The 15,997-nt window shown below is 31.3% G+C and overlaps 1 protein-coding gene across 1 annotated transcript; it reads left to right on the forward strand.

The window, feature by feature from the left end:
* The first annotated feature begins 7,088 nt into the window (after positions 1-7,088).
* LOC143232109 (uncharacterized) lies at positions 7,089-9,598 on the forward strand. The gene is made up of 3 exons (XM_076467186.1): positions 7,089-7,244; positions 7,753-8,194; positions 9,413-9,598. The coding sequence occupies exons 2-3, from the start codon at positions 7,779-7,781 to the stop codon at positions 9,423-9,425; spliced, it is 429 nt and encodes a 142-aa protein (XP_076323301.1). The 5' UTR covers positions 7,089-7,244; positions 7,753-7,778; the 3' UTR covers positions 9,426-9,598.
* The last annotated feature ends 6,399 nt before the right edge of the window (positions 9,599-15,997 follow it).

The following is a 15,997-nucleotide window of genomic DNA, read 5'->3' on the forward strand; positions in this document are numbered from 1 at the left end:
AGCAGTTAGCTTAATGCCGTTCTAGTTTGTTCTGTTTTCTGGATTTAAATCAAAAGAAATATTTTTTTGTATAATAAGATATCTACCATCTTAAAATTGTTATCGCCTCAAGATATTTATCTTCTTTCGTTGTAAAGAACCTTTACATTAGTAATACATGAACAACGATCACGTTGTTGTAGTCTTAATTCTGATAGTTATATTTATTTTTTAAGTACACAATCAGCACAGTTATGTACACATCACATTTCACCTTAAATATCATTGGCAAACTTTCAAGCTCTAATATAAAGTTTCTAGTAATATTGGTTCAAATCATAGTGACATGCGTGTCAAGAATGTTAAAATAAAGTCCAACTTCCTCAAACAATTATTTTCGATATGACAAACAACACGTTTAAAACCTTGTTTTTATTTGTATATTTCTCAATACTTGAAACATTTCCATGTAATAAGAAGATAAGCTATGTAAAAACTGAAGAAAAAACACATCTGAATCTTGTACATAACATGATATGACATTACTTAAAAATAATTAAAAGCTACATAGACATTTAGCACATGTACTAAATTTACTAAATGTTACTAACATTTTCAACATCATTTAGTGTTATATATTCACCATCTTTACATTATTAGATTATTTACTCTAATCAAGACAGTGAAGAAACAAAGGTTCAAGGTTCGAGATATGTGGCCTTCAAACACACTCTTTACTTTAGTTATAGATTCGTTATAAAAATGGCATAAAAAACGTCCTTGTGGAGATGGATACTACTTGTTGACTGCTCCCTCTTTGACTGGTTATCCAAAGTATTACACATCTATGTCTGAATCTGGTGTTTGGAAGTTCCAGCTCTATTTCAGTAGAAACATTCTTCATGACACCGTGTTCTTATAAGAATCAGTTGAATATAATAATGATCTGTGAATTACTGGATTAATGACATTATAAAAACAAATCGGTTAAAAATATTTTTAATCACGTGAGTGATGAAACATTCGTAAACGATGCCTATGTCATATTGTAATGTAATTTTAAAAATACGTAAAATAATGGTGTTTTAGTAACTACTAAAACTTTAATTAAAATAATGTAGAGAAGAAAGTTTCGACCTTCTAAGTTCTTCTTTAGGTTAACGAAGACATGTGCTCAGCAACGGTCAGTTGGAAACTCTCTTTGTTAACCTGAAAATGAACTAAAATGATCGAAACGTTGTTCTCTACTTTATTTTTATTAGAGGTTTAATAAATTCGAACACTAAAATGTTTTGGAGAATCTAGGTATTTAATATTACATTATAGTAGAGAAACCTGAGATATATTGTCTCACATTTTACAAAATATTTTTTGTACACAATACATTTGATATGAACAAAAAGCATTAAAACATTCTGTCAAAGAAATATTTATTAATTCGATTTTATATTTTTCATTAAATAGCAAGTAGTGTGTGAGTGTTTTCTTACGGCCAGACCCCATCGGACGACCTGAATGTGACCACTGCAGAAACTCAAACCGCTGTCCGAACGGGGGAGAATAGTAAATAGATGCTAATTTCTATTCTCCATATAACTATTTATATTTGTCATATTACACTACACTTAGAAAAGTCCAAGTATTTTTGTTTCAGATTAAGATTTCTATTTAATTCAATATTGAGCTCGACGATTGGATTAACACTATCCGTAGAATGTTCGGTATTGTCCGGAATTTTTATCAATACAATCCTTAGATTCGCTCAATACTTTCCTTAGTGTACTCGATAGTTTCTATGGAATCTCTGAATACATTCCATGAAAAGAATCAGGCTCTTTCCTTTTACTCTCGTTGCTTTTCATATCTTCGTTTTCTTCTGTTTTCCAGTTTTGGAAACATTAAGTATATAACAAATTGAACTTTATTAAAGTAAATGCTATCGTTTGTTTTCGTACTTAGATCTTTTATATTACCTCAACTTTCTTAAAGTCAATAGTTTTTTCTGCAGGAAAAGCATAGGAGGTATGAGATTAATAAAACGTCAGTTGGTGGCTAGAAATGTATTTATTATCACCAGTGAGTAGAGTCACATAAAACTTTTGTTAGAGGATAGATAGTCTATCTGTGTATTAGTCGGCCATGGTGAAAACTATTTGTCATATTTTCTTTATTGTGCACTAGTTATTCACAGCTTGTGTCTTACACTATTAAGAAATCATTCAATAAAACACGTTTGCTAAAATACGCAAATAAATGTCGGAGTTATGTTTCTTATATTCGTCCAGTGTAATCCATATATTTTACAAGTAAAACATAAGTAAACACCTACGTCATCTTAAGGTGTTGTTGTTATTCCAAACAAATTTTATTCATATTGTCTAGTAATTGAACAGGACACCAAAAGTTAACATTCTAATGGATATTTTACTATCATGAGGCAATCGTGCGTTGTTTCATCTGTCGTCACCAGTGGTTCCATTGAATTATTAGAATAAAACTAGTTATGAAGTCTGTTTGCTTATATGGTTTCTAATTCTTGTTTTTTGTCGAAGAAATAATTTATTCAAAAAGAAATTAAAATAAGGTTTTTTTAAATTATTTTCGTTAGAAACAGGTTTGCATTATAGGTGAAAATGTTTCGAGGAACTTGTCCTAAAGTAACAAGTTTGTATTGCAGGATAAAAACAGTGGCAACAGTAGAATGTATCCTAGTAGGAGAAGTATCTAACAATGTGGTACCCACACTCCATATATATATCACAGATTTCAACTATAGTCCCACTATACTTTCATGTGAAACGGGAATAAAATTTAAATAATAGAATTAAAGGGATAATAGATGCTGAGCCAATAATATTTAACACACACCCAAACTTCCATTAACTATTATAAAGTAGAAAGAAAGATGTTTGTTTTAGAATGTCGTGACTATTTTTCCAATAAGTAGGCAACTTTGAATTTTCAGAGGTATTTCTTTCACAATGTGTATTGGAGTATTGTACTCTGATACCTTTATAATTAAATATGAATTTCAAATGGTGAGCTAAAACCAACTGACAAAGTTTTATCATGATATTCGAAAATTTTCATGCACGTTAGTTACGTGGAGTTGAGTACATTAGGCTCATTGGTATAGTCCAAAATATGAAATACACGCATGCAACTGTATCAGAAAATTTGAACAGCAAACTGTTGATGTGTTAGACGTATTACTGTAAAGTAAAGAACTAAGAATTAAAAACATGTTACCAATAGACAATAAAATGATCCTATCATATATATTAAAACTGTACACACACAAACACACACGTAGTAACATTGTTACTTTTACTTTAATTTTTATTCTTGATATATTTAATCGCCATTTATATTTACTGTTTAAGAATACAGTTTAAATTATATAAACAAACTATAGAAGTTATTTGTGTAAATGCATGTATATATCTCTGTGTCCAAATCATGAGGCATTTCTCATCTATTATTTCCATATGAGACCTTATATTTTAAGCTGTTGGTGATTCGACGACAGAAACATCCAGACGCACTATTCTGTAAGAAAATAATGGAATTTAATGTATATTAATATTTTTGAAAATTACTTATCATTGTTTCCATATCTTCGTCAATGTATTGAACAATAAGAATATTGTCATAATGTACTTTGTAATAGCTCTAATTAACTCATTGATTCAAAAACTGCATCAGTTCAGATTCTTTGTTGCTGAAGGTTCAGAGCTGTGATGATTGATAACAATTACCCATAATACCTTATACTTCACTACAGATCAAGTATGATATACGTTTAATTTTTCGCTCAAATTGATTTTCAATATATAATCCTGTTTTAAGAGATTGTATAAATCTGTGTGTATTATTACTACTGAATAGTTTTATTACGTTAATATCACTAGAACTTGTTTTTGAACATGCTGTTTTCACTCTCCAGCCTGGATAGTACAACGCTGTCTAAAGTTGGGAGAACTGTTTCCTTTTACATGTTAGTACACTGAGTATTAGAATCTCATCTTATGTTTTTTTAATAAAAACTCTTTAAAGATAATAACTGCTTGTGTGCTAATATTTACATTCGGTCATTTTCTACGTGACAGAAAGCAGTATTTCTGTGTGGTTTTTCATTAACATAAAAAATCCATTGTTTGCAATGTTTTGTTGGCATCGAAAACTTGCTATCCTAATGCAATGAATTCCTTTAGATACTAAATGAAAGATGAACGAAACCCAGTATGGGAGAGCAGAGTATAATTATCTTATGTTAGTAGTGAAGTTTAGTACAGCAAGAGTACAAACATGTTTTAGTGTTTTTCTGGAAAATGGGAAAGGCAAGTGTCATAATAATGCAATGTTTCGATAAATACGTTTACTCTTGTTTATTAAAACACAAGGCCCATAGTGGCTCAGGTGTTAGTCAAAAACTTAAGTAAAATATTCTTAGTGATCTGAACATTGATATCTTATTGTGTAGTGTTTTGCTTAATAGAAACAAACAAAACATCAGATTGGTGAGGATTGTAAAGGTAACAATGCCTACAGTCTCAGTTACAAATATTACCAGTTTCGCTTTATTTGAAGATTTTGTAATTAAAGAATACTAAAGTAATAACTTTGGCATATAAACTTCCTTCATATTGTTAGTATAGACATTTGGAATACATAACAATATTTTTAAAGTTTATTACGACTGTATAATTGACATATTGATAATGTCATTTGGAAAAAAAAAAGACATCAAATTTAAGGGCTCTCTGATAATTGTTTGAGTACATAATGATAAAGAAAAAACATTTAAAAACACAGTAAGTTTCAGTTATTATTTAGACAATAGCCGATGACTTTAAACATCGTGAGTTAATTGTTTGTTTTAGAATGAATTTATTTTGGGCTATCTGATGTTTCTGTCGAGGATAGTCTAACCTCGGATCTGACATCGCGGGTTGTATATTTCACATAAAATTTTAATCAGTAAGTGATTAGAACTCAGTTGGTCATGGAAACAAATACGAAAGTTTTATGTTAGTTATAAATTCTCGTTCATTATAAAATTAGAGCTCAACCAGAAGCGGTTGAGAGCTGGGTTTCATGTACACTACACAGTTTTCTTTATTAAATGAGTATACCACAAGTAGTTGCCGTGAAATTTGTTGGCTTTACGTCTACTATTAAGCCTCTGTTAATGAAGAAGTTTTGTACTATTTACTATTGTAAAATTCATCTGCTTAATATCAACTATAAAGTCTCCGTTATTAAAAGGTTAGAGCACCGTCGGTTACAGTAAAAAGCGAGTGATGTATAATTTATATGAAATATCAGTGAGTAAAGGTGTTTAATTTACACAGTTTTCCTTGAAGTTCTTCAAGAATTCAAATAAATTGTAATGTTTTTAATGAATGTTGCGCCAAGTTATTTGGGTTAGACTACAAGTGATAGACTAGAGGGAGGGAAGCTGGTCAACATCACTTACTGAAAACGGCTTGGTTACTTTTGCACTAAAACAAAAGTGGAAATGAGTGTTACATTATAACGCCTTGACGGCTGAAAGAGTGAGCATATTGAATAAAGGGATTAGTGCTCGTGACCCGTGCATTGTTAACTGGGTTTTATAACAAGCAAGTGATACCAGATTTAAATGTTAATAAATAACATAGTAAAATAGAACATAAACTATTTTAACTGTCAGTCTACTAGCTACTTTCAACAGTCTTATTTGTTGTTATTAATGTTTAATCACTTTCTAGTATATAAAGGGTCTCGTGAAATAATGTTGTGAGTTTTCTAATAATAATCAGACACAAAAAAATGTGACGAAAGAGAACAGCTTGAATTTTATAAAGTAAACATTAGTATATATTATATAATAGACTTAAAACCAGATATTTCTACAAGGTTTGTTTTACTTATAAAACATAAATAATACATAATATTACATAAACTTATATCATAATTTTTAATTATACTCTAAAAGTATTATTAAAAATTTTGTAATAGTTTCTGTCTTAGCGTGAATTAAATATTCTACGGTAATTTCACCCTCGGAATGGATTAGCCGCTTCGTAATAAATCCAATCTCAGTGTGGCTTACACAGTTTGCAATAGTTTAAGTCTTAGCGTAAATTAAATATTCTAAAATAATTTCAATTTTAGCATAGACTAACCGTTCTTAAGAGTTTCAGAGGTGACAAAGATTATCACTTTGTTAAGTTTCATTCTTAGCTCGGATTAAACACTGTAATATTTTCAATATTATTGTGGATTACCACTTTTTAATAGTTCATTATTTAGTATTATCATCGATTACACATCTAATGATTTCATTCTTGGCATGGATAAGCATTTTGAAATCATTTCAGTATTACCATAGGTTAATAGTTTGTAATAGTTTCAGTGTTAGTACGATATTTTTTTTTGGTTTATAGTTTTGATAAGTTTGACACTGGAAACAGAACAGTCCATAGACATAGATATCTTGTAATTTCCTTTAACCGATGACATTATTTAAACTTTTTTTTTTTTTCAAATTGTATACAAAAGCACAATGAGCTGATTTTTAGAATGTTATTACCTATTTTCTTTCTTTACAGTTACATTTCATAAGTTTAAACTTTATATTTTTGGGCTGTTAAAAAACATTGAAACATTTTTAAATTATAGAGGAAAAACTGATACACTGAAATTCTACACTTGGAACTACAAATAACTGTGAGTTACGATGTTTGATACGGTATTTTTCCTTGTTTCTTTATATCCACTTAAACATCTCCAACGGTTCGGTAACACAATGTTCAATTTAATCTACAAGAACACGCTCTGTACATTCAACAATAAAGGATATTTTCAGGGTCAGTAGAAAGTCAGAGTTAAATAGAGACTGTTAAACCTTTGATAGTGGTAAAAGGTGGGGAGTCCCCTACTCACGTGGGTGTTACTGGCCAGCTGGAGATGGTGTCTTTTTCATTTTTTTGATGGTACAGTAATTATCTGTCAAGTCGTGACTACCATGTCCTTTGTCTTTATCTCTTAGTATTGAAATGTAATGAAAGATGGGGAAGACCCAATTTTTTTTGAAAGATTAAAACTTGTGCATGTTTTCATAAGAAAGGAAAATCCAAGCACGTGATTTAAAACTGTTTGAGATACGTCAAAACTCTATAAATACTTTCTTGCCAGGATTTCCAGTACAATATTGTCCCATTTACATCTGATCTTTGAGTTGATTTATTGTAATCAGCTCGCATAATCAATTTGTTTTGGTAAGTAAACGTATACTGTTGTATCGGTAACGTTTGTGAAAGTACTATTTCAATAACTTCCACTCGTTTTTTGTCACAATGAATATCGATAGTCTCTGATGTTATCACATAACTCTCAAATCAGGTTCAATTCATTTTTCTCACAAAATGATTGATACCATTCTCTTGGTTTCATACTATATTTCTAATTGCTAAACGATACTTAAAAATGTATTTACTAAACTCTGTTTGTTTTGTATAAATTATATTTCTTTTCTTTCTTTTATATTAAAACTGATATACATTATCGATACAAACATACAAATATATATATATATAATTGTATTTTAAGTTTTTTTACCATAATAGTTTATGAAAAACTTGGACTTGGGCTTATTTAGTTAGTATTCAGAATAACACAACACAACATAATGTTTCACGTTCGTTATAAGAGTGAAATATAAATAACACTGAGCGACTTCTAGTCTAGCATTAGTATACAAATCACAAAAGAAAATTTTATTCACAGTTTCCCGGGTAAGATCAGGCCCAACTATGAAGAAAGCAGTGAAAAGTCTGGTAGGAGTTTTTGCTCTTTTATTGTTACTCGATAATGTCCGATCATGGAAAAGTAGTGGAGGGCATGGAGGGGGCAGCCATTTGAGTTCTGGATTTGGCGGATACGATGGATATGGCTCACATGGAGGAGGGGGAAGATATGGAGGTGGTTTCGGTAAAGGTGGTGGTTTTGGTGGAGGTTTTGGAGCAGGCGGTGGTGGTGGTTATGGCGGAGGAGGAGGCTTTGGTGGAGGTTATGGAGGAGGCGGTGGATATGGTGGAGGTGGTGGATTTGGAGGAGGTTTTGGCGGAGGAGGAGGAGGATTTAAAGGGTTCAGAAGAGGTGGTGGAGGATATCGACGTGGAGGTGGTGGAGGATATCGACGTGGAGGTGGTTCTTGTGGAGCTTGTGGGTAAGTTTGTAGCTAAAATATTCTTAGAATTCAAACCTACATGTGACTACAAATAATAAACCTCTGTTAAAATAGGCTCAAAATAAGGCAGTAAACCTCATATTAAATTTTCCAGATAACTGGTGTTCACCAGATAGGATAAGAAAGCATTTTAACTTCGAAAACATTGTGAAACTCTCGAAGACCAGTTTAGGTCGGCCAGAAGACAATTTCCAAGTATTCATTACTATTAGATATCGAGTATCAATGCATTATTCCATGCTTAGTCAGAAAACATCTTGAAAAATAAAAATTGTATTAAACAACATGTTATGAATTGTCGTGTTAACTAAACATATTACATAATTCAGTTTAATGTCATAACTAAGAAAATAACAGATACTAGTAAATTTAAATCAAACAACAAAGAATTTTAAAATATTTAATCAAAAACAAAATTAAACCATCCTAAAAAATTATTGTTTATCATACATAATTGTAAGTTATAGAACTTGTTAATCAGTGGTCAGTGATTGACGTTTCTTGTGTTTTTTTTTTCAATTGACATAATAATCATATATAAAAATATTGACCAAATACAGATGAGCATATTAAAATTGATGAAAAAAGTATTCAAATAAATAATTTAATCGTTGGAAATTTACATTACAATACAGACCGGTAAACTATTTACAATGGTAATGCAGACAAAAATATATGATATCACAACTGAATAAAAGTGATCACGAGAAAAAACAAAAACTATATTGACTAGGTTATAAGTTAAACAAAGTGTGGAAGATTATCGAAAATTGTGTTAGTTAATTAAACATAAGCCACTGGAGCTAAGACGTGTTAATAACATCCTCTTTTAAAGATTCAAAGTCCATAGAAGATAATAATGAAACCAAGTATTTGACAACTTTCAAAATCCACGTTGAAATATTGTTGTTAATTACAGTTGTATAAATATGTAAAGTTGTTCACCATTACTAATCGTTTTCTCCATTTAGTTTACTTACAGAAGTTCTTTAAGTCAGGTAACTTGATGTAAAAAATGTGGATTTGTGGACCATGTGAACCAAAGTTATAGCTCATGGTGTTATATTCATTGTTACTAGATGTTACAGTACTGATTAATTAAAATTAATTAAGAATATTATGAGAAGCAATACAAATTATATCTTATGATGTTTTATAAGACATTATTTTTTAATTACTGTTTGTTTTTTTCTGTAGTCATGGATGGTAACAGTGAACTTTCAAAGAAGCTACTTTCTCTCCATGCTAAAGTCGGAGCTACGTGTGGCTTTTCTGTTTAAATTTCATATATGTTTTTTAAGTTTTTAAAATTTACTTCAAGATTTATTGTTATTTTAATTTTACAAAATAACTGAAGAAGTTTCAATAAATACATGAAGAGTTTATTTACTCTCATTTATTTCTTATTGCATAAAGTCCATTTAACCTTTTCATAATTAATAGTAGATATTCTTAATGTTACCTATTCGTTTTGACTCGGAACAAGGTTTCATATGTGATTACAGTAGAAAAAATATGTTGAACATAAAAAGTTAAAAAGACAGAAATTAATTATCTGGTTAACAATTAACTTTTTGAAGTTTTTGACTGACTGTTGAATATTATCAGTGCAGTAAGCTTATCACTTTATCATTAGTAGATATAACCATAATTCGTGAACAAAATATAAGACGAACAATGTGTAAACATTAATTTAGTTTTATGACTTATCATGTGTACATGTAATCATACGAAGTAAACAAAATATGGGACGATTTATAATGAAGTTGAATATGGACAACTTTTACTTGTATCCTGTGCAGTCAAACGTTTACATTCGATCAACTATTGTTGTGATTGAGAGACACAAGTAATTTATAATATTTATTAACACATATGGTGGATTAAACTTTTTGTTAAAACAACACACACACTACTATACTGTTTCTCGGAGATGAATTTTAGTAAAATATGAAACAGAGAGAAAATAACTTTTTAGAGATCTGACACTATTAGTAGATTAATGTAATAAAACGTTACTAGGATAACTTTATATAAATATGGCACGAAAAAAGTGGACTAATTACTAAAACATCAGTCGGATAATTTTAGAAAAGTATGACACTAAAGAGTGAATTAATGTAACAAAATATTTTAAAACTGAAACAATAAACGAGTTTCAAAACATCTGAAATAATTTAATTTCAAAATAAACACACATATTACTAATAATAATAACTTCCAACTAATCTAATACAAAAGAACGCCATAATGTTCACATATCTCTGTGTACAGTATTTTCTTATATTTTTTTTAATTCCAGTTGTTACAATGAACAACGTTCATAATTTCTATACAGCTTAGATGTGGTTCTCTGGATCTATACATTTTTACGAACACTCGATGCTTGATTTTGTTAGAGATTAATCCCTCACTAACTAGCTATAGTTAAAGTCAACAATGAATTTTGTGATTTTAATTTTGTGTTTGACCAAAAATGAAAGAAAGTTACCTTTTCTTTCCCCAACTAAAAACTTGTTGTTTGAGAATAAAAATTAATTGAAACTATCGGTCTATAGAAGTTTTGGTTTATAAAATGATATATATGGGTATTTATATGGATAAAACGTATATAAGAATTACAATATAAATACCGAAAGATAAAATATTTTTTAAAAGTCTTAAAAATTAATTCCTTGTTTTACAAATTCAAATTAGCACGTGATTTGCCACTCACTTCATTGAGCAAGTTGAATGTAAATATGTGTGTATGTTGTATAGGTTATTCTACAAAGCTAAATACTAATTTCTTTAAATAGAAATGGTCTAGAAAGTTAAACTCACTCTCTACTCTCTGCTAACGATGAGAAGAGAACCAGATAAAGCCTAAGTTAAGATGACATTTCATCGCTGAAACGTCTGATTTTAAGAGAGAGAATTTGCTTGTAATTAATTAGGTACAAAGTTGCACAATGGGCTATATGTGCTCTGCCGACAACGGCTATCGAAACCCAGTTTCTAGCGTCCTAAATCAACAGACATATCGTTGAGTCAGTAGAACGGACAAGAGAGAGCATCTGCAAATGTGTATGTTGTTTTATATTTGTTGTTAGGTTTTCATTTTATAAGCTCTATTCTTTGGAGTTGGTGTCTGTGACTTCTTGACGACACATTTCAGCAACAACTCCAAAAAACAGCACATAGTACACTTGTTTTACAGTAATATACATTAACACACGTCAAACATGTGTAGAAATGATCGTTACACTATTGGTTATCCAGAGCATTAAATAACTGTTTCGTTTTCGTCAAATTCTACAGAGGCTGGTTCAGTTATTTCAGAAAAATTTGACTATACCAGTTATTCTTCTCTACTCTTTTATTACAATATAATCTGTGATATATTCATTTTCAAAATCATCAAAATATACTCTCTATGGCTAAACTCACAATAAAGCAGTCTAGATCTATCGACTGAATTAAATTTAAGATTCATATTTGTACCAAAACAGAGGTCTAGAACGTTCTACACACACTACTGGATACTATGACACAAAAACACTCAGTTAAAACAACGAGAAAACTCACAATTTCGTAGCAAAATAACATAATGATATAATATAACAATCACTAATTCGTAACAATTGAAATATATAACGTATTGTTCGTAAACAGTTTTGTAAACAAATATGTGATAAACTGTCGCTTTTAAAAATAACTAAATCACAACACTTGCATTTAACGTGAACTGAAACAGTCGTATATTTTTATCAATAATAATATTCTCAGTATTTTCTGCTATATACAAGAACTCTTTTTTTCATTTTATATACAAAGTCTACTCATACAGTCTACACCAACTTTTGCAGTTTCCTCAATTGTCGCAATGCAGAATAGTAGTCCTGGAGATACAACACACACCTCATGATCCCTGGATATATACAAAGAGCTGATTTTCATCAAAATGACAAACTCCCTCCTGTAAAGTGTTTCTGTAATTTCTGGATGGTAAATATGATTGTCAGACACTCGTTTAATTGAAGAATAGATATTCTGACAACTCAACGGCTTTTTATTGATATACATTACGAGAAGCAGTTCGTCTACATGTTCTTGCAGAAGTATTGCCCCAATACCAAAGTCTGGTGCATCAACCTGAAAAATGAGCAGTTTTTTGAAGTATGTCATTCTAAGAATTGACACCTTTCTAACATGTTCTTCAACTTGTGTAATGCCACCTGCTGTGGTTGTTTCAACTTCATTTTGTTGGGTTGGTCTGAAGTCAGTGGTGCAGCGACATCAGTGTAGTATCGGGTTGGACTTCTTATAGTATCCCCGTAAACAAGATACGATCTGACTTGTTGCTTGGATTTTGCTTGTGCATCTTGAATATGGGTTACTTTTCATCTTACATGGCTTCCTATGGTCGCCAACCTTGTGTCCAATAGAGGCAAGCACAAAGTATTTTATGTAACACTTAGATGGTCTAATAGTCAGGCCTGCTGCTCTCACCCAAACAGTTTTATTCAAGTTTTCTTTTTATGTTGCTGTGTGGGTCAACACATCATCCACATACTGCTAAGCGTTGTTGGTTTCATGCAGCATCTTCTCCTTAATGTGGTTAATTGTAGCTTGTGAGTTCATTAATCTAAATGGAATCCCGTTAAACTGGTAACATCTAACTGGTGTTATGAAAGCTGTCTTCACTTTCCTAGCCTAATCTCGTTTTGCCATGTATTACTCTTAGGTTTAAAGTCGAATTTTGTCACTATGTGCTTCCAAAACTTTACGCAGAAGACCTTTGAGTCATCCCTCTTCTTCACGATGACCTCTGGTGAACAGTAGGCTGGATTCGAAGGGTCAATGATTCCAGTTTACCTCTCATCACATAGAGCATCTGATATGGCTTCCCCTTGACTGGATACTTGATCGTGGTAATCAAATTATACTGTCTGTAGATACCTGTCTCAACCAAAAGTCTCTCTCTGCCATTTTTCAGTATGTCTTTAATATTCTCTCACATATTATGTAAAACTACAAAAATCGTTACATCTGAAGTTTTACATTACAATATAAAGCTGCATAGCGCTGATGATTTTGCAAATTTCTTGAATAATTTATGAGATAAATTGGGTCTTTATGTCATTTAAGACCTTTTTGGAAAGACTAATCTGGAGAAAATTTCCAGGAGATCTTTTGCTACTCTCTCCGTTTCTATTTCCATCAGTGCTACTGCTTCTGAACACCATGTCACATAGTCTATTACTGTAAGCACATACTGGTTGCTTTTATCAGAAATAGGTGCTAATGATCGGATCAAATGCACAGCTACTGTAATGAACGGTTCTTCTTTGAAAGGCATCTCACACAGTGGCATTTGGGCTACTTTACTTCTCTAGGTATTGTTTTTAGCAGATGTCATACTAACAGCAGAATCTGGTTACATTTCTGATGATCTCTGACCAATGGAAGTTGCTGAAAATTTTGTCTGTTGACTTCTTCATGCCCATGTGTTCTCCCGCAATCGACTTGAAAGTCAACTCTATCACTAAAGTCTGATATTATGTTGGAGCTATGATGGGCTAAACTTGTTCAGAAGAATTGCCTTGACATATCTGACATAGCACACCTTAGCTTTTCTCTATTCTATAAGTACATTTCTGCTTAGTTTTGTGCTTTAATTTCTCCTGAGCACTGTTTCAGATTTTTTGCACAAAGATCTATCTTTTGTGCTTCCTTCAAATAATGCATACCTACTTTCGAGATGTCACCTTTCTGACTTGTGGGATCATGATGTTTTAGCTGATTTTGTTTTTAGATCTTTTATGGTTACTTCAGATATTTTATTTGTCTTTCCAGTTATACTCTCTCCATATACAGTTCTACCAGCTTGATCATTTCATCATATTCTTTAGGCGCTCTCTCTTTCAGGAACACTGAACAAGTACCTACTTGTGGTTTGTTAGCGATAAATTTCAATAATAAAGAAACAGAACACACTCCATCTCTTTTAAAATAGTATGTATTAAAACACATGAAACGTATATATAAATGTTTGTTACAATGTTGATTGATCATCACAATGACACCCAGAGCTCTAAGTAATTGTCTCATTTTTGTCAAATTCTACACAAAACAGTTATATTATCTTAGAACCGAATTTGATTGGACAAATTATTCTTCTCTACTATTTAATTACCATACAATATGGGACATGCTTACTTTCACAAATCGCCACTGTAGCTGTTGGTTACCACAGACGTATCTAGATTTAAATATTTGTTTCTTTTTTGTAAAAATCCAAACAGGTTGATTCTATCACTTTTGACAAGCACAACTGACGAGATGAATTTGCTTTTCTCTACTTTATTGCTACAATACAATCTGTCACAATTTTACTTTAAAAGTCATTAACATGCACTCTTTTTGACTAAACTCAAAATCACATGTTCTAGGTCTATGCATCGAACTAAACTTAATTGAGATGCATTTTTATACTCTGACAGAAGTTTACAGCATTCTACACACACTGGTAAATACTATGATGCAACAACACTCACTTAAAACAAGAAGATAAAATCACTAATTCATAGCTACAAAAGAATGATTGTTAAATAATTGTGTAAATAATATTACGCTAAGTTATCTCTTCTTAAAATAGCTAAATCACTCAGGCTGCATAACTTATTTCAGTCATAATATTCGCATTAAATTTAAATTAAAACTGTCATGTGTATCAGTTATATCTTGACATTTGCACAATCAGTTATTACTTTACAATTCTAACTAATTTGTAGCAATTTATTTGAAACAAACATTACTCATACGTAGTTGGCTTTATGTTTATTTTACGACATTACATACGAATTACAAGCAGTTTTAGACTTTAAATGCCAATGAAACTTTTTGTTGGACGATCCAAACTTTTAGCTTTCATTTGCTGTTTGTTACATATCTCTAATTTAATTGCTTTACATTATTAATATTTTCTATCACGTATGCCTTTTGCATACCTACAACACGATAGGATTCTCAGGTATTCACACAACGACTGACTTGCTTCCTTCACGCAACAACTGATTTGCTTACTTCGCACAACAGCTGACTTGCTTACTGCATACCACAGCCGACGTGTGGACTTTTAAGACCGGATGACTTGTTTACTTCACAAAAGATCTGATTCACTTGCTTAACACAGGAGCTTATTCTCCTTCATTTCAGACAAAAGATGGCTCTTCCTTACTTTACACATCAGCCTGTTTCACACAACAGCTAATTCTCTCTTTCTTTACAAAACACTTGACTCTCGCTTATTTAAAAGAACAAGGAATTCACCTATTTTACATCAGAGCTGATTTTCATTTGAATGGCAGTTAAAAATTCTCCCCTGCTCTACACAACGGTTGACTCGCCTGTTTCACAAAAGAGCTAATTTCCGTTTATTTCACATAATAACGAATTCCTATTTCCTCCAACCAACAGGTGTTTTTGGTTTACATCACATAACACTTGGCTCACCTATTCACACAGCAGCTGACTCACCTATTCAAACAACAGCTGATTTCTATTTACTTAATAAAACAACTGACTTGCACAACAATTGATTTCTGTTTAACTGGTATATCACCCATTTTCGCAGCAGCTTGTTTTTGTTTGCTCCACATAACAGATGACTCTTTGTTCTTTCAACCAAGAGTTCATTTTACCTTTACTCTGTATAACAACTGACTTGCTTACTTCATACAACAGTAGATTTCTGTTTTCTCAGCATTTTACTTTTTTACAATTGTGAATTCGAGTCCG

The sequence above is a fragment of the Tachypleus tridentatus genome, chromosome 11, assembly GCF_004210375.1.
Source record: "Tachypleus tridentatus isolate NWPU-2018 chromosome 11, ASM421037v1, whole genome shotgun sequence".
Classification (NCBI taxonomy): Eukaryota; Metazoa; Arthropoda; class Merostomata; order Xiphosura; family Limulidae; genus Tachypleus; species Tachypleus tridentatus.

What these genes read in the sequence shown, in the direction of transcription:
- LOC143232109 (XM_076467186.1), top strand. Translation starts at nt 7,779, where the DNA reads ATGAAGAAAGCAGTGAAAAGTCTGGTAGGAGTTTTTGCTCTTTTATTG.